This window comes from Centroberyx affinis, unplaced genomic scaffold, assembly GCF_046629955.1.
Source record: "Centroberyx affinis isolate AG114_WGS23_722 - 3 ecotype Tasmania unplaced genomic scaffold, CSIRO-AGI_Caff_v1 ptg004612l_1, whole genome shotgun sequence".
In the NCBI taxonomy this organism is placed as follows: domain Eukaryota; kingdom Metazoa; phylum Chordata; class Actinopteri; order Beryciformes; family Berycidae; genus Centroberyx; species Centroberyx affinis.
Genome location: NW_027282223.1, coordinates 60,884 through 84,538, shown reverse-complemented (window position 1 = coordinate 84,538; position 23,655 = coordinate 60,884). Strand labels below are relative to the sequence as shown.

The 23,655-nt window shown below is 42.8% G+C and overlaps 1 protein-coding gene across 1 annotated transcript in view; it reads right to left on the bottom strand.

Annotated features, from left to right (window-relative positions):
• khdrbs3 (KH domain containing, RNA binding, signal transduction associated 3) overlaps nucleotides 1-22,300 on the bottom strand; it is a 74,183-nt gene extending 51,883 nt beyond the window's left edge. Inside the window, exon 1 of the mRNA XM_071544606.1 lies at nucleotides 22,210-22,300. Within this exon, the coding sequence (XP_071400707.1) occupies nucleotides 22,210-22,300 (91 nt within the window). The remainder of the gene's footprint in view (nucleotides 1-22,209) is intronic.
• Nucleotides 22,301-23,655: the final 1,355 nt, after the last annotated feature.

The following is a 23,655-nucleotide window of genomic DNA, read 5'->3' as shown; positions in this document are numbered from 1 at the left end:
TTACAAAAGGAGATTAAAATGATTTTGCAATGATCAAATATTAATATAGCTAGTGTGATCATTTCTCTTGGCCCTCATATTTCTTAATAATAAGTTGACTTCTATGGGATATTTTTCTCCCCTGTCATTTGTCTGGAGGAAACTTGACCTCAATGAAAAACCAGGGACAAATTTAAACTCAAGATCAAGTGCATTACTGTGGTAATTCATTGCATGCATACTTATTTCTTTAGTTTTTTACTCATCTAGGCAAAACTACCTCATCAAATTTATGAGCACATAAAAAAGATGAACCCAAGTGCAGTGTGTGTCCAAAATATATCTGCTCATTCTCAATTTGTAGCATTCTGATTTTCCCATTCAGGATTTTACAGTGAGAATTAATTCCCAGGAAAGATGGCATGAAGACAACCATGAAATTACACTACACAACCCGAAACAAGTGTCCAGCCTCTGTCCTATATATTCAAACTCCTCACAGACTTGGACATGATTTGGCCAACACTGGAAAGTACTTTAGCGTGCTACTCAGTGTCCCATGACAGCATATAGAGTTACAGTAAGTGATATCATTGAATGGACAAGAAATAGATACCGATGGTTCTCCTATTTCCAGGCACGCACACTGAAAGCATTGTTCACTTTTACTTTTCTGTACACCTTTCACTTTGAAACTAAGGGTACTAAGAATGGGACAAAGGGTGCTAAATTTAGCAGTATGAGCAGGGGTGGTATCACTGGAAACCAAAGAGACTGCATGCGTGGCGGGGAAACACAGGTTTGCTCCCTGATAGTGAATTAGAGAGATAAACATTAGACCATGACTCCTTTGTTATCAAGGCTGGAAGGAACGGATTACATTTACTCTGGTTACTAATTGAGTAGGTCTCTTGTGTAATTGGCCTTTTTCGAGTACTTAGACAAAAAAAGAGTCAGGTTATTTTACTTTTACTTAAGTATTTTACTGAAGTATTTAGTTTGCTGCTTTTTAAATCACATCTGTTAGAGAGTATTCATTTTATACATTCTCCTTGAGCATTGCATTAGAAATTGGCCAGTCGGAAATTACATCTGCATCAAACCTGCTCGAGCATATAGAGGAAACATTAATTTAGCTAACTGTAACGTTAAATGTTATCGATGATAGTACCTTAGCATTAGCCAAATTATCCAATTATCACAGTATTGTTACAGCATCATTATTTTATGCTAGCCTGGTGTAGTTTGTTAGCCTTGATAGCTAGTTGGATAGCTAGTAGCAAAAGAAAAATCAATGCACTGAAAAGTACAGATAGACATTTTCAGTTTTGTTTTAATGACATGAATTTCAGTTTATTTATAATACTAAACATAGTCTATAAAAACATCCAATATCATGTCCTTGTCTTTTTTGAATTGTATGGGAAAGATGTAGCAATGTCTCTTTTTGTAAAGTAACTCGGTAACTATTACTCTGACTAGCCTAAATATTTTTATATTTTAGATTTTTACAGCAGTAATTTCACTTATACCTAAGTAAAATTGAATCAGGGTAATAGTATGTCTGTTTAATAGGAAATACTGGCACTCTTTCCACTGTTTATGTACTGCATCACTTAACATTAGATAGGCCTATTTGTATGATGTATCCATCTGCTTTCATTAGTGGTCAAGTGAGCTAATGATGAAAATGTACGATAGCCTAAATTGCCAAATCTGAGGAAGCTTTTAATGTACAGCATGGACAGTGCGTCTAGAGAGGCAGAGAACGACAGAAAGAGAGAGGTTGAGAGAGAGAGAGAGAGAGAGAGGGAGAGAGAGAGAGAGAGAGAGAGAGAGAGAGAGAGAGAGAGAGAGCGAGGTGGAGGGATGGTTAGCAGTAGGCAGCTGGGGCCGGCTGTGCTGAACGGGCAGCAGCCAGGCTGATGGATTACACCGGCTCTCTCCTGGGTAAACGGACACCGCCACCCCTCCCCTTTTAACAATGTCTCAGCCTGTATCGTCATTGAAATGTCTCCAAAGATGGAGGTGAACATGCAGCTGAGCCACTTAATCTGAGAGGCTACATTTCTACCACAAGCAGTGGATTTGAGAGACCCTCCAAAAGATCTTTTCTAAACAAATCTGATATCATTTTCGCAGAAATGACTTGTGTACCAATACCAATATCATCTCCGAGCCAAGAGCGATGCTGAAAAACAAGACAATCCAGCCGGTCATCGATTCAGTCAACACTAATTGCCGGGAAAGAAGCCCATATTGTTTTCATACATATTTCCTAGCTCATTGTCATTTGCAGTGCAGCTGTGAGCGGAGTGACTTCTTGCCCATGGTTGGGCATGTGGTTGTACAGGTTATGACACCAGGGGCCGTCATCGCCGCAGCTGCTATGAATGGAGAGTTTTTGGCCACGGTGATTGCTACACAAGCCGCTTCAATCAGGTCTGCGCTAAAAGGTCATGCTGCATAAGAGCGTACTCGGAGTAAATAAATAATGAGAAATGGGAATGTGCAAGAGCAAAGCAGTGCAAATGACCCCCCCCCCCCCCCTCCAACACACACACACACGCTTTCACATTTACTCTCATATTATCTAAGTTGAGGAGCTGTCCTCATGTTTCACAGCTACAAACTGAGTACTCAGTAAAGCCCTTGACATTTTCTCAACTACTTCATCAAGCCTTGAAGCTAGGAAATCCCAGAGCCATACTTAATGCTTTCCTGAGCAGAGCAGGAGAGTAGCCCATTATATGTAACAGTAATTTGATTACAAAAAAAATGTTCATTGATAACTGTAGTCTTTTACAGTTACTGTACAATACTTTTATTGTTGCAAAATTGTTTTGGTAAAAAATGGAACCTGATTACAAAAAATTGGCAATTACTTGGATTACTTAGATCCATGTCTGAAGGGGGAAAACTGTGAAATTCTGGATGCAAACACACCATCTGAAATAATTATGGCTGTAGATAACAATTGGACAGTTGGAATAGGCCATAAAATTCATCCTGTATATATTTTAGGGACAAGACATTTTGAAAAGTAATTGAAAGCAAATAGATTCTGTTACAGTGCTGGAGTGACCCAGTGGATTACATTACTGATTGATTAATCTGCACTACATTTTGAAAGTAACCCTCCCAACTCTGATAGCAAAGTCTCCACTGGGTCACCATATCTGATTAGCCTTTAGTACGTAGGCAAGCTTTAAAAGCAGGGGAAAAACATGAACAGAGCCTCCCTATATTCTGCTCCTATTCAAAGTGATTAAATCAATTGTGAGTGCTTAGATTCGCCTCAGGCCCTTGCTGTAGGAGCGATAGTGTCAGTCTGCTGATTTTGTGCTCGCTGAGTCACCCGGCGTGCACTGCCAAGCACTTACCGGATCCCCGGGAAGCACATCAAACCTGGGATTTTATGAAAGAGGATACTGCGGAGAACCACGACGGGGAGCCGGCTTGGTGACAAGATCAACGGGAAGAAAATGAGAAAAAGCGACAAAAAGAATATGTCCCTTTGTAAGGCTCATTGTGCTTGGCCAAAGCCCGAACCAGAGGGAGCGCTTGTCCTGCGGCCACCTATCCCTCTATACTCTGATCGCCTGAGGTCACCAGTTGCTCACTGGCCTGGAGTTGCAAGGAAGTCTGCAATTAATCATTCTAAATGGAGCTTAACAAGGAGATTTGTTCAGCATCTTTATTGAGGATCTTGCATTACAGAGGGTATTTCATTTGTGCACCAGATCTTTTTTCCCTTCGTTTATCCGACCCCATAGGAGGCGATATGTGTGATCAAGTAGCGAGGAAACTGATGGAAAATAATGACTCAGTGTTACAGGACTAGCCTGTGGGCAGAGATTAAGGAAATGAAAAAGAGTTCATGGAGTTGTTCTGCTGCTCTACCAGTCTCATTATCGACCACACACCGAAGGGGATGACACTTGGTTCTCAGCACCTGTGTCCTCACAGCCACACTAGCCTCGCCATTACTCCAAACAATACCACAGTGGAGAAAATTAAAAACTGTAACTGAACGACAGAGGGGAGTAGGCGCTGTGGCAAGAGAGAAAAGCTAGAGCTCGGTAAAACTCTTTTATTCCACTGACTGACAGCCTGAATGTTGGCTGGAATGGAAAAGGAAGCTGGGTTTCTTTCCATGTGTGTGTGTGTGTATGTATGTGTGTGTATGTCTGCATGTGTGTAAGTAACCATCAATAGTTGCTTTGGTGATTGTGATCATGACTACACACAGACAACACTTAAAAGAAAAGGAAGTGGTAAATGTAGCTGGAGATGCAGTTCTTAAGATGTAGTGTGGAAAAAAACAGGTAACCATGATCAAAAGTGGTTTACCTATTATATAACACCACAGTAGGCTCTCCACAGCACAGATTATTTTCTTTTAACCTTGCTACTCAGTCATTTTGGCGAACGGAGCCATTTAAATGTATCTGACATGAGTAGGTGGCTAACTTTGTGAAGGCCACCATGGTTTAGGATTGGGTTGATGCACCAACTCCTCCACACATCTGAAAGGTTTCTCCTCCTGCAGCACAAAAGTGCACACATAGCTACTTAGGAGCTGCATTCTGCAGATTGGAGTTTTAGTTAAACATTTCTCAGAAGCAGAGCTGCTCTGGAGGCAGATATAATCTTATAGTTTGAGTTAAACCTCAGGGGCTGGAGCCAAATAACCACAGCTTTTGGAGCGCAAGTTAGCTAACTGGCAAACCTGAACAGTAAAGAAACATCTCTTGTCAAAATATAAATAATAAAAATACAAATGGCAATGACTTTTTTTCATTTATTCACTCCCATGACAGCCATGATGTTTGAAGGCCAGCATACTAGCTAACTAGCTTACCTAGATAGCTATGGACTAGTATGGCTAGTTTGAACTTGGAAGGTCAGCTAGGCTAACTAGCTAACCTAGATAACTTATGTACTAACTTATGTTAATATGGCTAGACGGCGTTTTTGATTGACGGAGCACAATACGTGAAAATATCGCAACCCAGTCCGTTAAAAAAGTTGAAACTAATTGAACTTTTGACAGAGCACAGGGAAACATCATCTGCTAATAGACTTATTCAGCCAATGAAATTTGTACAGACTGCTTCAAAATGTTTCGAGACACGCCCACAGCAACGGCACCTAGGTGCTGTCAACACCAACTTGTCTGTGAATGTGACAGATGGCAAATGTTCCATGTGAACGCCGCCTTACTACTTGCCCTTTTTTACTGAGCATCTACCGTTACATAGCCAGAAGAACTGGTTGAACTCAACAAATGAGAATGTTTCTGCCTCCAGAGCAGCTCTGTCTCCAAGAAATGTTTGTAGAAGGAAAACACCAAACAAACAGCCTACATTCTCCTCAGCTAAGAAGTGGAGGTGGCGGTCAAGAAGGTCATTTTTCTCCACTCCAAAGCATGAGCATCCTGTATTCTGTCTTTATAAGTAAACTCACATTCAAATATATGGTTACAACAGCTTCCTTCTTCCCTACTGTTACGGACAGTGCGAGCCGGTCTGTTGTTCTAAAAAAGCGAAGAAAAAAAAAGTAAGTCCTGTATGAATGATATAGTGGTTTGTGCAACGGCATCTGGGCCAGTCCTGCCAACTGAAATGCGGCAGAATGCACAGGCTGACACAGACCTCCATCTCCCATGGTTCCAGCCAGAGCCAGGCTGTCAGGAAGATGAAAATATGCCTGGCTTCATTTAGTGCTGTGGGGATCCTGTGGAGAAAAGGGGCAGGTAGAGCTAATGGACTACTCTAGGACACAGCGGGGCTGTCGACTCAGCAACGCCGCCGGCTGTCTCTTCAGGACGCACCATTTTTATGACAATCTCTCCGAGGCCACAGCAGGCGTACAGGGGCCCAGGAGCCATCACCTCCATGCCCAGATTGTGCAGGATTTACTGTAAACAAAATCCATTTGGGGGAATTTCAGATTATTTTAGAACCGGCCGTGTTGACATAAATCATAAGGGCAGGTCTTTTTTTTACACTGCAAAAAATATCCATTTCAAAAATTCAAACGGTTTCCTGAATCGGGTGACATTATCTTGATACTTATGTAGTGATCCGCCTTATTCCAAGATATTGGGGGGGTTTTTTCAAGAAAATTCTTGAAAACAAGGAAATGGAAACAAAATGGAAAGTGAAATTATATGATTTTTTTTTTTTTTACTTGTTTTAAGGAAAGATTTTAAGACAGATGGATATTTTTTCAGAGTAGCCTATATAACTGCTTGTGTGTGTGTGTGTGTGTGTGTATATGCAGTACGTGCACATGTGTACGCACACTTGCATGCTTGCATATATTTGCATGCTCGTCTGTGTCATCACGCGTTTCTGGTGCTAACCGAGGACTAGATCTATCATGAGCTGTCAGTCTAGCAGAGCAAAAAGAGAGATAGAGCAGCTGCACTGATTGACAGAGAGGAAATTGAAGTGTCACATGAAACATGTAAACCATATTTTGCTTCGTGTTGTCACCCACTGGCACGTTACTTCAGTCAAGCAACCAGAGCAGGGAGAACGTCAACAGGAAAAATCCAAGGAGAGGAGGAGAAATTTACAGACTGAGTAATACTGAAAATGGAATGTTTCCCAGTTGCCGTGCATCTTCACTAGCGGGCTCTGTGAGGCTTTGTTCCGACTACATTACTGTCCCTTATCTATGGAATGTAGGCCAGCACTCTATTTCCCGGCACTGTCAAATCTGACAATAACCTTTGACAGTGTTGTCAATGTCGGACCTGTGGCATGAAACTTATGAGCAAATAAGGCTGTGAAAAGTGAGAAAAAAACAAGAGTCTCTAAAGGGTATGCATACTTTTCAGGATGACAGTTCACAGTGTAACACATTGAAGATGTAGCTCTGTGTCACATGGAAGTGAGAATTCGCTCTCACACCATGGCAGAGGCATCTGTACTGCCTCAGTGCATCACCACCCACTGCACATCATTAGCATGGCAGCTCCAGCATGGAAATATAGGAGGCAGCTGTCCACTACTCTTGTCAAGCTCACCTGGTTCAAGTCTGAGCTGGTGCTTACAATGGTCTGAATTAAATTGGAGGGGACAAGAGGGGGCACTGGTTTATTTAAACCTAGACAAAAGCGTCGACGCTGTTGTTGTGCTCTGACAATCGCCGATTACAGTAAGAGTGTTTGCATGAAACTTGGCAGCTAAACTCCGTTAAATGAATATTATTGTGAAAGTCTGGGTGCGAAAGATGCATTCGCAGCGCATACATGCCAACTGTGGGTAGGTGATAATGGGATAGAGTCTCAGCAGCTAAAGGTCACACACACATTATGTGGTTGTTTACTGTATTGTTGGTTGAGAATACATACAAAAACTGCTCATTTTAAACTGTCAACAATGAAAATGTACCCTCAATGGGGTAGAGATCAACCCTAGTTAATGCAAACTCTTGACAAGCATATGTGAACACAACACACCCAAAAAATAGAAGGTCCAATTCACTGTGCAGAACATAAACTCTGAGTGAAGCAAAGAGTTATTATTTCCTAAGTATTTGTATTGGCGTTACTAATTTGAATAAAGTATGTAAAATAGTAAGCGGTAATGGTAGCTTCTGAGGTGTATACATTGTCAAGGGCCAAAAATTGCTTCTAAATACAACTGTGTTCCTATACAGTGCCAAAGCAGTCATTACACACTGTTATGCATAAACATAACAAATCATGTTTACAATGATTTCAGCACTGCCACAGGGCTTAATTCGTTGTGTTGACGTAGCTTAGTTGTAATTGTTATATTTTGTGCCCTGCTTTCCAGGGGGTTCAAGGAATAAACTCTCTGAGCCAAAAACAGATAGCAGAGTGCAGGAACATCAGAGTGACTGCATTAAATAAAATGTCATCGTAACAGCATGCATTTTACTTTTTTCATGCTCTCCCTTTCCATCTCTTTAAATTGTTGTATGCACATTGTGGCTGGATTGCTTTGAACACAATGCAAGCCTGACCACTTTCATATCTGGTTCTGAATAGCCCTATATGATAGCATTTTGGGCAAAATATATTTTTGTATATTCTGATATGTCACTTAACATGATAAAAGTCATATTGAAATGACAAGTGTAACTGTGGCCATGGTTCAATGGCCAATGAATTCAAATGTAATATTTAATAGTATTTCTTACTGTCTGAATTCTATTTTGCATTTATAAACAGATATCAAACATCATAAGAGGTCGATACTGCACAAATTTAACAAATTATGCTTAGATATAGCCTATGCTAAGAGATTCCTATGTCAAGTGTGTCTTCAATAACTCAATCTATAAAGTATTGGTGACAGTCATGCTGGTGGCAATTCAAAGCCAATTCAGTCTGTATGTTTTTCTGTAGAACAAACATTAAATTACTTATTAACAAGGTCCATCAAGCCAAGGTGTTGTACAGTATAGCATTGCTGTACCTCAGTAGCTAAGAATATCCTCTTCTTCCTGCTGGACTTAGCTCCCATGCTGAGTCTCTTTAGACGTCTTTCAATGCTTTAATCATAGGAGAGATGACCAGACAAGCACATCTCATTAATTATAGCTCAGTGGAAATATCAGTCCAGAGCTCCCAGCCATTTGACTAAGGCAGAGGTAATGAAACCCCATGCATTGAAGCTAAACGAGGGTGGGGTTGCCAGGTTGGGAGGGGACTAAATCTGTGTCTAAGGCCGGAGCTCAGGTTAAATCAATTCGAGGCCAGCGAGAGAGCTAAAGTTAGGGCTAGGGCTGGGGCTGGGTGGGTTAGGGTGGGGCTGGGTTAAGACGCGAGGGGAAACACTATGGCCTATAAGAAACTCATCGCCCCGACCCAATTAGACCACTGCAGTCTGGACATTATGTGCTGGAAAAGCAGCCGTTTGGTGCGAGTGCAGCACACCGCCTGTCCTGACTTTACCAATATTGCTGCCCGCTTGAAAGCGTCGTAACAAAAAACTGCGGGGTTTACAATCTCCCTTTTGTCATACGCGCTCTCCAAAACGACAAATCAGTGATATGCTGCACCGAAGCATCTAGCCATATCATATCAGCATGCACTGTATTTAAAGCACCGGACAGCGAGGATTATCAATAAGCGTTTCCTAAATGTAAAGCATTGAGAAGGTCACGGTCAATTAGATGGATAAAGTAACAACGATGACATTCACGTTGTCACTAAAGGAGAGGGTTGGCCCCCCTGGGAGGGAGCGATGGATAGCGCTCGGGCCTACTGCCGCAGCCACATCTGCAGGAAGTCAATGACTGATGCCAGCAGAGACAACAATGTTTTTGCCTTTGTGCAAATTGAAGAAACATAACCATAAATTTGCAAGCAGCGGATCAATAGTCCAGACATGGCCAAGCCCTGAGAAAGGTATCCAAGGGAAGCCATTCAATAATTCCGATCAGAGATGGACTGGTTGCCTGCTATTAATCTTCCATTACCAGCCACAGGCCAGTGGCCATTGTGGACGAGCTGTAGACGTTTAGTGACAGATTCAACCATTAAAGGTTACACTGATGTGTAGAGCTGGCAATCAGACAGATTTCTTCTTGTATTATTGGTACAATCATGGCCATCCATCAGATGTGCCCCATTACACCGCTCAGGTTACAAAGGGCGGCACCGCAGCCCTTTCCTTTCACCAGCACGGCTCTATAAACTATATCACTGGCCACTAGGCAAACATATTGATATTAAGTGAGTATTTCATTACGTATTGCTTACATGACAGAGCATTGATCCTGTGAGTTGGATTTCCAACATTCCCTCCATGGAAAGCATTTTATAGTCTGCATTTCCTAAACTTATCTGTAATAACGCAGTCATTGTAAACTAAAACAATGCTTAGCTAGGAACAGAAAAATATATTTTTCATGTGTTTTTTTTATTTTCACTTTAATGACAAGGACAGGCCTGTGACTATGCTTAATAGTAATGCTCCCATTACACACAGCAGTATCTCTGGAGACTACCCTTAAATATGGGCCTACTCAATCATGACGAGTGAACCCATGTTGGAATGAAATGGGTCATATGATACTTTAAATAAATATGATAATGAGGCAGACACTACCAATTGCCAGGGGGTTTATTTGTGTTATGTGAAGGGAACAGTAGGCTTCCAGGCCATCTCAGTAGATGGCAACTGAATAATGCTACAGTGGAAGTGATTCTGGTCTATATCACACAGGAGTTAAGATGTGATGTGATGTGTTATGCAGTGGTGCCTGTGTGTGCGAATGAGCTTGTTTTGCACATGTATACGCATGTGCAAAATGATGTGTTCACACTGAGTCGTATGAACTAAACTAAAAATGCCCTAGTGCTATATTTCCTTTAAGTATAATAATATGTGAGATTTTTATATAAGTAAATGTGTGTTTTACCACTCTCTATTGACAACTGACATACCACAATAGTGATTCTAAAAAAGTGATTTTAAAAAAGCTTTTACGTTTGCTGTTCTAAACACCCGGTGTCTGGTACTGAAACTTTCCTGGGAAAAACCACAAAAGCACGGGAAGTGATGCGTTTCACATTTCCGGTTTGTTTGGAATAACTAGAAGAAGAAAGTAGCGTGAGCAGCGACAGCCGCCATGGCTGAACAGACAAAGAACAGAGCGCCACCTACAGAAACTCAAACCGCATCAAACAGAAAATCCAAGGAAAAAGACATCACAGTCCTGCCCACACTGCTTGATTGACAGGTGATCTCTGGGAAGTGCGGTGCAGAAACACCACAGCAATGAACGCTTAGCACCAAAGACGTCGATAAAAAAGATGAAAAAAACAAGGAACAAGATTACCACTTTAACTCTGAAGGAAAAGTGCTTTGAACTGCTGCCTTGTGATGAACGAAAGATGGCTACCGCTGGGCTCTTCCCTCTCAGCAGGGGCCACAATTATTTCTCCCCAGGCGACCTCAGTAGCTCAGTCGGGGTAATGTACTCCAGAAAATGAGATCTATGACACATATAGTGCCATCTTTCCTACTGTACATTCTCCTGACCCAGGGGCGTTATGTATGGGGCAAAGGGGGCGATAACTCAGAAAGGTTTGGAGTGATGGTATTTTACACTGGGGTTAGGGACTGATATGTTAGCGTGCTCCAATATTTAGCTTTTATTAAATATCAGTAGATACATGGCATCCACGTCTGATATGATGGAGGTTCCTGCCTGACCACAGTAAAATCAGTCTGGAAAATCTGCAGTGTAATTTAATTTATTCTAATTTTTTCATCTAATCGTTCAAAAAATGTAAATTAAATTGTAAATACATTTTTTAAAGGCAGTAATGGTCATTTGTTTTGGCATAAAAATGTTTTGGCACAAGATATCGGCTATCGGCAGCTACAATACAAAAATATCTGTATCAGCCTTCAAAAGCCCATACATTATTTATATATCATTATACTGTTATACTATTACAATACAGCAATACAATTGCACTATTCTCTAATATTTCAAAGGGACAAATGATTTATCTTTTAATTGGGCCTACAATTCTTGGCAATGCCCACATCCAAACACTGAGCTATCCCATTGAGAGATGAACTGAATTCTAATTCAGCTGAATTATTGAAAAAATTTAATGACAATAATATAAATTTGTGTAATACAAAGGTTACGAAATTGCTAATAATACCGCTTTAGTGCAGATGCTGTCCAGTATAAAGCAGGGCTAAAACCATGAACCTGCAACAAGGACTGCTTTTTTTTCTGTTTCGTAATCAATGCATTTTCGCTAATTGATTGTGAATACGATGCATCGCGTGCATGCAGCTGTTTCACTTATGTTACTTGCAGCCCCAGGTCCTTGCTCATGCATGGCCATCTGCTCTGGTATTTTCTTCTCCAACTGTGGACTTGGACTGATACTGTTTGCCTCTGTCAGATTTCGGCCAGCGTTTGTGTCCTCAAATGCTGGATATGGCTGTCAGCGCTGGACCTCGAAGGCTCGCAAGACCCCGAAGCAGCTCTGATTCCTGGCCCTGAAATGCGATCCACTGCTCCATGTGTCTCCCTGGCTCCTGTGTTCTTATCAGCTCCTCCAGCATGAGAAGCTGTCAATACAACAACCACAGAGAAAGAAACCCATCCCTTCCCCCTACTTCTCCTATCAGCATGGCCTGTCTTCACACAGAACCAACCATGGTCAGACAGCAATTAAAACCCTGGCTGTCCAGTGGAAGGATGGAAGTGTGCGAACCACCGATCTATAAGCTTGATTTCTATCCAGTCACCTCTCGCAGCTTCCCATTGACACACCAGCACAGGAGGCGCTGCCTGTGTGGACTGCATGCTGAGTGTAATTATGATCATCTTTGTCAGGGATACATTACATATGACAGCTAATAATTGAGATGTGATACTTCTGGTCTCCTTCGTAATAAATAATCTGCTAAATAAATAGCTGCCCTTGCTGCAGACTGGAGTTTTAGTTCTACAAATACTTCTCAGAGGCAGAGCTGCTCTGGAGGCAGAAATAGTCTCATTGGTTGACTTGAATGGCAACAAAGTCAAATAATAGAAATGGCGATAACTTAATTTTTCCATTTATTTATGACTATAGCATTCATTATCTTGCATTATTTCAGATCATAGCAGAGCGCTAGCCTTCATAATATTAGCTTCCTCCTTGCTTATGCTTTGCCTTTGTCACTGGGCTTCAGTCTAATGTTACTTAGCTACAAAAACTGTGGTTCTTTGGCTCCGCCCACTGAGGTTTAACTCAACCAATGAGATTATTTCTGCCTCCAGAGCAGCTCTGCCTCCCAGAAATGTTTGGATAATTAAAATTCCAATCTGCGATGTTGCTGTTGTGAGAGCGATGTGTTCCTCACAGTATGCTGCAAGGTCTTTGTCTAGTGATGATATAAAAAAAACAAAAAAAAACAACAGGTTTTCATGACTCCATAGAAACTCCAGACATTTTCCATAATGATGGCCAGAGAGAGAGAGAGAGAAATTTAACAAGCAGCGAGAGATCCACTCCCAGGTCAAACTTTTAACAAGTCGCTTTTGGGCAAATCCCAGGTCAAACTTTAACAAGCAGTGCTGCCAAATAGCAGGGTCAAGGAGCAAATATCAGTTTTGGTACCAAACAGACAGCAGCAACAGAGTGATTTTATTACCAAGGAGAGACTGGATAGCTGCTTGTTATGAGGGGAATGCATCCTCACTTGACCCCAAGTTTATGGTTGGGCTATAAGACTTAATGAGCATTTTACAGCCAGTCGCAACAACGGTGACATGTAAACAGGACAAAAAACAATGTACATGCTGCATCTGGTGGCCATTAATGGAAATGAGGAGATGGGATCAGTCTGTTCAACATTCAATAAACCCACAGTAAATTTGCTTAAAAGCCGTAATTCTAAGAATCCACAAATTATGCATCGCGCGCCGCATGCTCCGCTTTCATTTTTAACGAGTGTGCCGGCGTGCGATTCTTCAGGACAAAAAGAGGACGATAAAGAGAAAGGGAAGGAGAAGGAGACGTCCCCGGAAAAAAAAAAAAATCTGAATACAATTAGGCTTTAATATCAGGCTCTTAAAATAGAGACGGGAGACACAGTGAAGTGAAGCAGCCCAGCAGGACACGGGGAAAGGTCTCCTGGCACTGGTGGTAAACGAGCATCCATCTCCTCCTTTCTCAGTATATCACAGGATAACTTTTCCTGCTCCAAAAACCCAGAAAATGCACTTAACTTTCATTTACTGATATCCCACCGCCCTTCACTCATTAAAGATTCATACCCACCACCACCAAAGCCTGGGCCTCTGTCTTTTTTTCCCTCTCTGTTTTCATAAGGTGAGCAGGACATTTAATACGTAACGCACAAAAGAAGATTAATGCGATTCACTCAGGGTTACTTATGAAAGGACAGCCACATTTTGAACTATTTTGTTTCTTTCCATTATGTCAAAATGACACTAATAGGCGTGGTGACAGAAGAATCCAACCTGGCCTATTCTTCCTCTTTCTTTTTTTTTTATACAGTGGGATTTGCAAGTCATACGTTTGCTCCGTGTGAAATACGTGTACAGTAAGTTTCTATTCTCTGTCGGTTTATTTGTGTGTCGTGCGCCGGGCTGTTCTGACAGGCGCTCCTTTGAAAAAGAGTGCTGTAGATCTCAACAGAACTCCCCTGTTAAAATACAGGATAAAAAAAAGAATAAAAATAAAATACAAAAAACAGACTATGCCCGTCAAAAAAAATAGGCCTAAAATAATAGATTAGCCCAAGCGTATTAAACCAGAGTTTTTATGGAGGCGGCGCAGATGACAGAGGGGCATTCAATACAAGGAAACAGAGCTGGGTCTATTCTTCCCTTTTCTTCCGCGGTACTTGTTGGGCTGTAACATCTGGTGCTCAGCACACATGACTACACCAACACTGCAACTGGCTCAGAAAGGATGGAGGCATTTCCTGCTCATATAGAACTACTGAGCGCAGTAGCCGAAGGGCCTTGAATACATTTAATCTCGCAACAAAATTTTACGCTGTTTGCGACACAATCGCCGCGTTCCGCGAGAAGAAAAAAAAAAAGTTGGATTTTCAACGGTCAAGGTTGCCGTTTCCCCACAGTGCAGCCTTTTGAATCGCGCCCACCGACAACAGAGTCTACCACCGTTGTTGAGTGCTTGGAAAAACTATTTTTAGGCTCTCATTGTGAGCTTTTGATATTGCATGCTAGGGATTAGACTCACAGAAGTAATAAAGGAGACTGTATACATAGTGGGCACATTAATTCTCCCACAGCTGCAACATCGGAGGGGGGAGGTGGGGAGAGAGGAGGGGGGCGGGGGGGGGGCTTGACACATGCTAAACTGTGCAAATTCCCCTAACAACAACAAAAAAAAAAATTGAGGTTACGATCTTCAACCTTGGATGTTTTTTTTTTTTCCCTCTCGGCCGATATGCCACAATGAGCGCCGAGGCCCGTTTGTGAGGAAATCTAAAGCATAATATTATAGCTAACATAGTATTTACCCAGAGTGTAGGTGACTTACACCATCTGTTTATAAAGCAACAGGCTCAGGCAGACACTCTGCCAGCGAAAAGCCACAAGGTCCCAGGGCTTATCTTGGTCGAGGTGTGCTGCCGCTCCTCAGCTCCAGCGAGGTGGAACGATAAACATAATTAAATTGAGTTGGATTACACAAAATGGATCGGATCAGTTGGGAAGGCGGAGGAGCTTAATCCAGCCCAATCCTCTCTATAGAGGTGCCAACCGCACAAAACGATATAAATAAAGAAGAGGAAAAGGGAGGCAGTGGCTGTCAGAGGGAGATCAAGGTAGGGGCACAGAAAGGACCCCGCCAAGTGAAAACAAGCGAAACCGCTCCAAAGTCAAACACTCGCCACAATAACGCGGGTTCACCTCACGGAAAGCCAGGGAACAATTACCAAGGAGAAATCGAGCGATAACGCGGCGAATTAAGTTTGATTATCCGATATACCGAGCAGAAGCGTATTCAAATCTAAGTGCCGAAAATAGAGCAGCTGGGTCGAACATCTCATTCTCCACTGATTCAGCCAAAGGACTTTTTTTTTTTTTCTGAAGCACTCTTCAACACGAGAGGACTTGTTGTGTATTGTATGGGGCTGGCTTTGAAATGCTACCACAGTGTCATGTCGATGAATAAGCAATGAATTTACACCAGTCCCATCCTTTGAGGAGCTGGGAAATCGCACTTGTCTTTCATCGCGGCGATAATGAGAGTGACTTTATCATATGAGATGCGCCACTCCTGGCAGCCGGTCACCTGAGAGTACGCATGCACCCCACATCCGGAAATGTGTTTTAGCTATAGAAGACGAGATGGAGAAAGACTGGGGTAGGATGTTATGAAAAAACAGGTCAACAGTAGCTTGGGTTTTCCTGTTAAGACACCTGAACCTTTTTATTTGTCAGTAACACATCGACGACAGCACTTCCCATTATCACTTTTTTTTTTTTTCCCGATTTCAATTCCCGTTCCTCTTTTCTTTTCTTTTTTTTTGTTTCTTCCACAGATTGCATTTTCCTTTTGTAACTGACTGTGGTACAATCCCTTACAAATAACTTTCCCCCAGGGGAAAGGAGCGCTTACTGTCTCTACAGCCCTCTCAACCCACTCCTACCCTCTCTTTCTCTCTCTCTTTTCTCTTCCCTTCCGCCTTTGTCTCTCACCCTTAGGTACAGCAGACAGATGGATACAGTCTGGGGGTTTCTCCTGCTTTCATACTAATCCATTGTAATCCTAGTCTGTCTGCGTGCCGTCTTGGGCAGCGCTGCGCATCGCATTATCATCCAATAAAATCCTGATTAATGGATCCATAAGTGATGCAGGAGAGCCTGGAACGGAGTGCTCTCTTGCCTCTGTTTGCGCTATACGGTGAAAGCGTCAATTTGCGTCTGGCCGAGGTGAAGACGGGGCTGAGCTCGTCTCGCAGTCCGTCCGGCAATTAAAGGTCTGCGCCGACCGGTTCTGAAGGCCCCGCCGCACACACCTTTAAATGATCTCGTTACCAGAGATTCAGAATAGCTCTCAGAATCCTCCTGCCCTTTTCTAAACAAGTGCTGTTTGCATTATTTAAGACGCCTTGGCTGGATGCTTTAAATGAGAGGCTCCTCTTGGATACCCGTCCTAGCAGACAGCTCAAGGCAGGCCCTCAGCAATGGATGTATGCAGGTGGAGGGAAATGCACATTTTCGTGGCATTTGAAATATGAATGCAGCATTTATTCTGGAGCAGCATGTTTTACATGGTAATTTGACAACCTCAACACTATATCAACCAGCTACGCCCAAGGCTGGCTCTCTGGCAGGTAGGGTCCATATCCACATGCAATATGGTGATGAGATTGCTTGTACGATGATGGCATTGCTCTGCGGATCGAAGAGAAGACCAACAAGCCGTCAATTGGATAGGTGTAAATGTAATTATAGCTACTATTTTATGGCGCGATTTTTTAAGATGTAACACTGGTTTGAACAGAAAGTGGGTCTGGGAAAAGTCATGGAAGGACAAAAATCTGAGATAGTCAACTGACTGCTGCTCAGCCTTTCTAGTAGTAAGGTGAGTGACTCGGGATACTCAGTATTTTCACTGAAGCGTTCCAATGCTTTCCCTTCACCGGGTCAGATGGTTTCACTGTAAAGCGTTAGGGATGGGAGGATATTCTTCGATTCGATACACGATATGGGGAAAATGATTCAATACAACCACAATATGATGTAATAAATAAAAGTTCAATCATAACAAAGTCTGACAGTGCAGAATTCTGTTTATTTTGAGCCACAATTTTTTCTAGCGATGGCACTGGCTTGCTAGAATGTAAACAACAATTTAAAGATGTTGTTCCAAAGTGTAAATAATATAATTTGGATGGAGAGCTTGTGGAATTGTGATGGTCAAGCGTCTCATTTGTGATTACTACAGCAGAGTAAAATGGAGCAATTCATATTTCTGCCACTTTTTTGCACTGCGATATATTGAATTTCGATATATCATCGCATCCCTATAAAGCATGCATTGAAATGTATACTATAGTGGATAGCTAGACGATTAAGTATATGACGAATTCAGCGAGAGGCCAGACAAGGAATAAATCAGGGAAATAGGGCCCATTTCATGTTTTCATGTTTGTTTATGTTTCCGTCACTTAGTGCACTATTAGAGTCACTTACTTTCTGGCTACATTCCAGTGGTTAGACTACATCAATAATGCCCATCCAGGTGAGACAGGAAATTACTTTCCACCAGCACTGTTATGACACATCGGTGATTACTTCTCACTGATAGCGAACTGCGTATGTTGTTTACACACAGGGCGGAACACGGATGACTCGGTGTTAATAATTACACCAATTCCAGGTTTGCCGTTTTAAGCGCGGCGAACCCTGCGTGTGTCACAGCCGCCGTATCCGGTGTGAGAACGCATCGAAGTTACGGCACCGTCGACTCGTTATTACCACAATAACGAGCGAGAACATGCGTCCCACATTAGCGGCGAAAAATCAATGCGGGCGCGTCGCTCATCACGTCTGCGGACGACGTGCCATTAGGTTTTACAGCCGGGGTGTGCTGTGTGTGTCGGCGGTGGCCTACATTTCACCCCTGGGTTCCAGTGGGAGCTGCGGGGGGAAGGGGAGACGGAGCTCTGCAAACACCTCTTCGCCACGGCACCGCTCGGCAGCCCCCCCCCCCCCACCCCACCCCGCGCTACTTGTCTGAATGCAAAAGCGCTTTTTCTAGGGCTCTCCGTCTGCCCTCTCGCAGTTCACTCGCGAGTTCACTACATCTGTAGGTCAAATCGCGGAGAGCTCTCTCTCTCTCTCTCTCTCTCGGCCTCAGACGCGGGGAGGGGGGGGGCTCCGGCGCCGCGGCCGCACCGCTATCTCGCTGTGTGGCTCAGCGTGTCGGCCAGCCACAGATCCGCAGATCATTATCGCTATCAAGCACTGTTTTCCCAACAAAACGATATCTCTGCCTTTGATCCTATGCCAAGGCTTGTTTTCGTTCACTTCTGGGCATTCTAACCCGAGACTGCACTCACTTGGGGCAAAACTCAAGTATGGCTAAAAATATCCCGCTCCTCTGTTGATGAGATGGAAACGTATGAATTAACTATGCGGGGCGCCACATCTGAAATAAGGATTCCTTTTTCCCGCACCTGCTCGATCCGGGGGCCCGGAAAATGTACGGTAGGGGATGATTTGCTTGAAGGTTTTTTAACCCAAGCTGGCGGGAGTCGTTAAGGTAATGCAAACATTGTGCCGGGTTCCTGCTGTGGAACATCCAATTATAAACCGGGAGAGATGGAGCTTATGTGCAGCACTAGGGTTACAACCTCCAAACTGGGCCAGAGGTCCTGAAACATTCAGACTGGGCTGCATGCTGCTCTGGATCCACATGCTCGAGAAACAGAAGAAGTCCGGTACAGCATGTGATTGTACATTTTTAATTTGTTTTTGCTAGAAACTGCCTCTCTAGGAAAGACAGTAGTGATTTCAGGTTTTTTTTTTTTTTTAGCAAAGTGAATTCTACTATAATAATAACAATAATAACAGTTCTGCAAAAATAATGATGTTTTTCACATCTGTATGTGGCTGTCACAGTGAAAGAACTTATTTCACACTGGAAGCAAACAGCGTTAAAAATGGAATAAAGTTAACAGATCATAGTCCCAAATGCAATAGAATTTCCTACTTCAGCGTCATACAGTCGAACACCACAATCTGTTAAATCTTAATGGATCCATATTCATTGCCATTCAGGTTAGCGCTGATTTCCAGGTGATGGATGCACTTCATGAATTACTGCCACCCAAGGTGTTACAGTGCCTAGAAGCCACTCATTAGTATGCTGCTGAGGAATTTTCATTTCTGGATGTAGGCTGCTGGTCCTATTTGTCTCTTTGGCTTAAGATATTTCTACAGCTCCAAATGTGGCTGTTCCACTTGTGAGAGTGAGTGCCGCTGAAGTGTGTGACGGTATGAAGCCTGTCGTAAGGGCAGAGATATGGTTCTTGGGGGAGAAGAGCTGCAAATGGCCCAAACTTATCAAAGCAGCCTGCCCGGTCCCCAAGCTTTGAACACAATGGTTCCCTAATTTCTACTGAATGGAAGTCTCTCCAGACCTGGAGTAATCTCATATTCGCTGTTTGCATGCAGACTCTAGTTATTCTAGCTTTGTTTGCATCCCCTGCCAATTGCATAATCAAGTCCAGAGCTCATCAGCAAGATGGCAGAAGAAGTGCTCTATTAAGCTGCATCGCCTGCCATCTGTTGTGTAAGAGAGAGATAACAGTATTTACAGTTTTGGAGTTGTGGCATACTGTTTTGGCCAGATTTTGTGCATCACAGAGTTGTGCTTGCTTCATAAAATGTCATGGATTAATTCTGCTGCATGTGGCGGTGTCCAACTGCAGTCTTTGCCCCACCAGAAATATCACAAACTTAAGTAAGTTTATTGGAACTGGTATATCAGTGCCTTGTGTTATGAAACTGTATGTAAAACTGCATGATTTGAATGTAAAATATAGGGGGAAATTCCACCTTTTTCTTTTGGGTTCTCCTGGCTTATAGGTATTCTATGATTTTTATTCCTCGTTTCCATTGAGGAAAATAGCCGATATTTGCTGTAACTCTACAGAATGCATCAGTGTGGATAAAGGAGTTTAAGAAACACTCTCTCAAGGAAGTGGGTACTAAGTGTCTTTCAACTGGCATTAAGTATTCAGTACTGAAATCTTTCTATCGGTGAGGGAAATATGCGTTCTGAGAAAAAGACTAACCCACTTTTGAATATCGAAACCAGCTGATAACAAAAAGTGCTGAGTAAAATACAGCCAGCCTTATCTTCCTTACGTACTAGAATGAATTTACCTTACGTGAAACAGCTGACTGAAAGATATTCAGAACTGCTATTCTGCCTCTGCATTAGCCTAACTCAGTACTTTCATACAAGACTCAAATCTGCAACTGCAGGGATCTCACTCCTCGCTCTCCAACTGATATCTTCCAGGCCATTACAGCCATAAATCCAACAAACATAGAAGGAATAGAGGAAAATGAACCTAAAAGTGTCCGCCAATCATTACAATTTGTAATGATTTAGAAAAGAATTGCGTTTTCATACTGTAGATGGGGAGTGGGCAGACAAACGATGAAAAAAGTCATTCTTATACATTCTGTCACTGCGCTAACCTCTAGTGAGTGAAAGAATAGTGAAATTAAATGGTTCCTAATGTTGCTGGGGACCTAGTGGAACCCCCTCAAGGACCCCTGGAGGTCCCAAGAACCCACTTTGGGAACCAGTGACTAGCAGTACATGAGCATCCGACAGCACAGATAGAACAAAAAGAGGTCTGTTGCAGCAATTGCACCTGGGGGGGTCAATGGAATTAGTTACAATGCAGCACATTTTTAAGGGCAACTGTTTACAGTAGACTGAACCGCCTTGTCTGTTACCTTTAAAGCCAACAGCATTCTGCTAGGCTCTAGACAAAGCCCATGAGTGGTACTTGAAGGATGTACTTGGATGCTATTCCTGTGCACTTCCCACATGAGGAGATCCAGAGGGCTGCGTCTGAGAAGTGTTTGCAAAATTCAGAGAGCTTCAAAGCAGCAGGCTGAGCAACGGATTAATTAAAGCGTCTGCAAGTTGCTTTGGAAAGCGCTGCTCTCTCCGCTCAAATTCCATTTCAGTCAACTTCTTCAAAGGGGGCAAACAAATGCACATTTGAATAAGACTGTGATGATTCCACCGCTAACATCATAGCTTACACATGTCTTGTACAGTATGCACATGACTGCAGCCTGCAAACGGGGATACAGCAGCCTAGTTCAGGGGCTCCCAAAGCGGGGTCCTGGGACCGGCCGGGGGACCCTTGAGGGGGTCTGGGGGGTCCGCCAGCAAAATGAGGAATAGTTTAATTGCACTTTTGCTTCGCTCAGTAGAGGTTAGCGCAATGACAGTATGTATGAGAGCGATTTGTTGGAGGTTTCACTGCTCCCTCCCTCCGGTAATTGCATAATTCCACTATTACTCCATTAGGAGATAGAAGAGTGAGAGAATGATATATGAGTTTTCACCCTCCTCCTCTGTTATCTCCACACCTACAGCATCAACAGTTGCCCAGTTCTGTACCAAATCATATCCAACAGCAAAAATCTAGTCAGATGGGAGGGTTGAACAGACAAAATCTGATTCATTGAGGTTCTGTGGGCCAATGTCTATCAATTTGATATGAAAAGTTTAGGAACCTTTGGCCTAGTTAATCAGATAGGTACAGTCTTTTGTCAAACCTGGCCCGTTCCTCTGATTTCAGTCGACTACAACAGGCTGCATATGGCACTTTTGTTGCATAAATATGTAACAACTTGACAAAAAATATGCTAAAAGGAGCTCATTATTTTACCATGACCAAACAGGAATTTGAAAGTACACCCATAAACCTCTTAATAACTTGTAGTAGACTGGTTTCACATACAGTAGGCCAAGTACAGTGAAAGCCCCTTTTACATTCTAGCCCAACACCATGCGTTTGGCTAGCATCTCAAAACTAACAAAATCTCAAACTTTAAACCTGAAAAGTGGATAAATATAAGCTTGTGAGCCAGACAGACCCCCCCAGCTGCCTCCAAACAGGCCTGAACTCCGGCAGTATAGCTTTACAGTACACCTAGTATTTAAACACGGGCATTTACCTTGATCCAGTAACCGCAAGGAGTGCTGAAAAGACGGGTCCAGCGTGTCCTTCTCTGCCATAAGCTCCGGCAAGTACTTTTCGCTCCCCATCTCGTCCTGGGCTGTTTTTTTTTTTTGGCTCCACGCAAATGACTCTGTTGCAATACAATTCAAGACGATAAAACTTGGCTCGAGCCCCTCCAACTTACGGCACCGCCAAATGTTTGTTTAAAGCGGGAGGGGAGGGGGGAAATGCAGGCAATAATGTCACTCGCGCTCGCTAGAAGAGCATTTCTCAGTCAGGTTGCCGGTTAAATTTGACCGGGAGGTTTTATCCCATCGGAGGAGTTGTGTTCAGCCCGCAGAGCCCCGCTATGCATCACAGCCACACTGAAATTTCCTCTCCTCTCTGGGTGGACGGGCTCTTTGAAGCTCCCTCTGTTGTATCCAGTGGTAAACTAACGGCTCGGTCCCGGCTGCTCCAGCTATTGGTCGCCGTTCACAGCAGGCAGGCAGTCGGTTGGAAGGGGCGGCGCGTCACGCCGGAGCTGTCCGCGGTGCTGAATCCGCCCATCATCATATCATTATCATAAACTCGACATAAACAGGGGCGGCGATTCAGAAACCCTATAAGCTGTGGCAAAGCACCTGCATCTAATAGCATTTCCACAACCCGCCTACTGTATGTAATGTTGATGATACACACATTACAGCAGCTCATCTCATTGGCTTGTTCCCTCCCCTCTGGTTGAAGCTAATCACTAAAATTGGCAGGTGGAGTGTTTGGTTTGAATGAAAACCTGCAGACTTTTTTGTTTTTGCAGGTTTTCATGGTTGCTGATCGCTGCTCTAAGCTATATGGCAAAGTCCTTGCATCTAATATCATTTACCAAAACTTCCAAACCTGCTTATGAAGATAGCCTAGTCTAGGGACAAAGTGGAGCAATGACTGATGGCTGACAACATATGTGATAAATTAGTAAAAGTAGGTCACCAAACTATCAGCTTAGAGGGAACATTGGTCCTGAATCCTCCTCTGATGTGACTTTTTTTTTCTTTTTAGCTTCCAAATAGATTTCTGGTAATATTTGCTTGATCTTTGCTCTCCAATATAATGATTAAAAACTACAAAATCAAATTTGGACTTTTGTCCCTTGCCAAACCCCATTGACCCCCAATTGACTGAAATGTTTAAAATGTCAATGTATATGTAAATGTATATCTATGTAACAGTATGTAATTCCCTGGTTGAAGTAGGTTCAGGCAAGTCAAGGCAAGGCAGCTTTATTTCTATAGCACATTTCATACACTGGGGCAATTCAAAGTGCTTTACAGAGTAATAAAAAATACAGTAAAGGTAAAAAATGTACAATTTAAAAAGTGCAAAAGTACAGACAAGAGATCCACAAGATAAAAGACTTAAAAAGTAAACTAGGGCAGTTCAAATCAAGTGAAATAGAAAGATA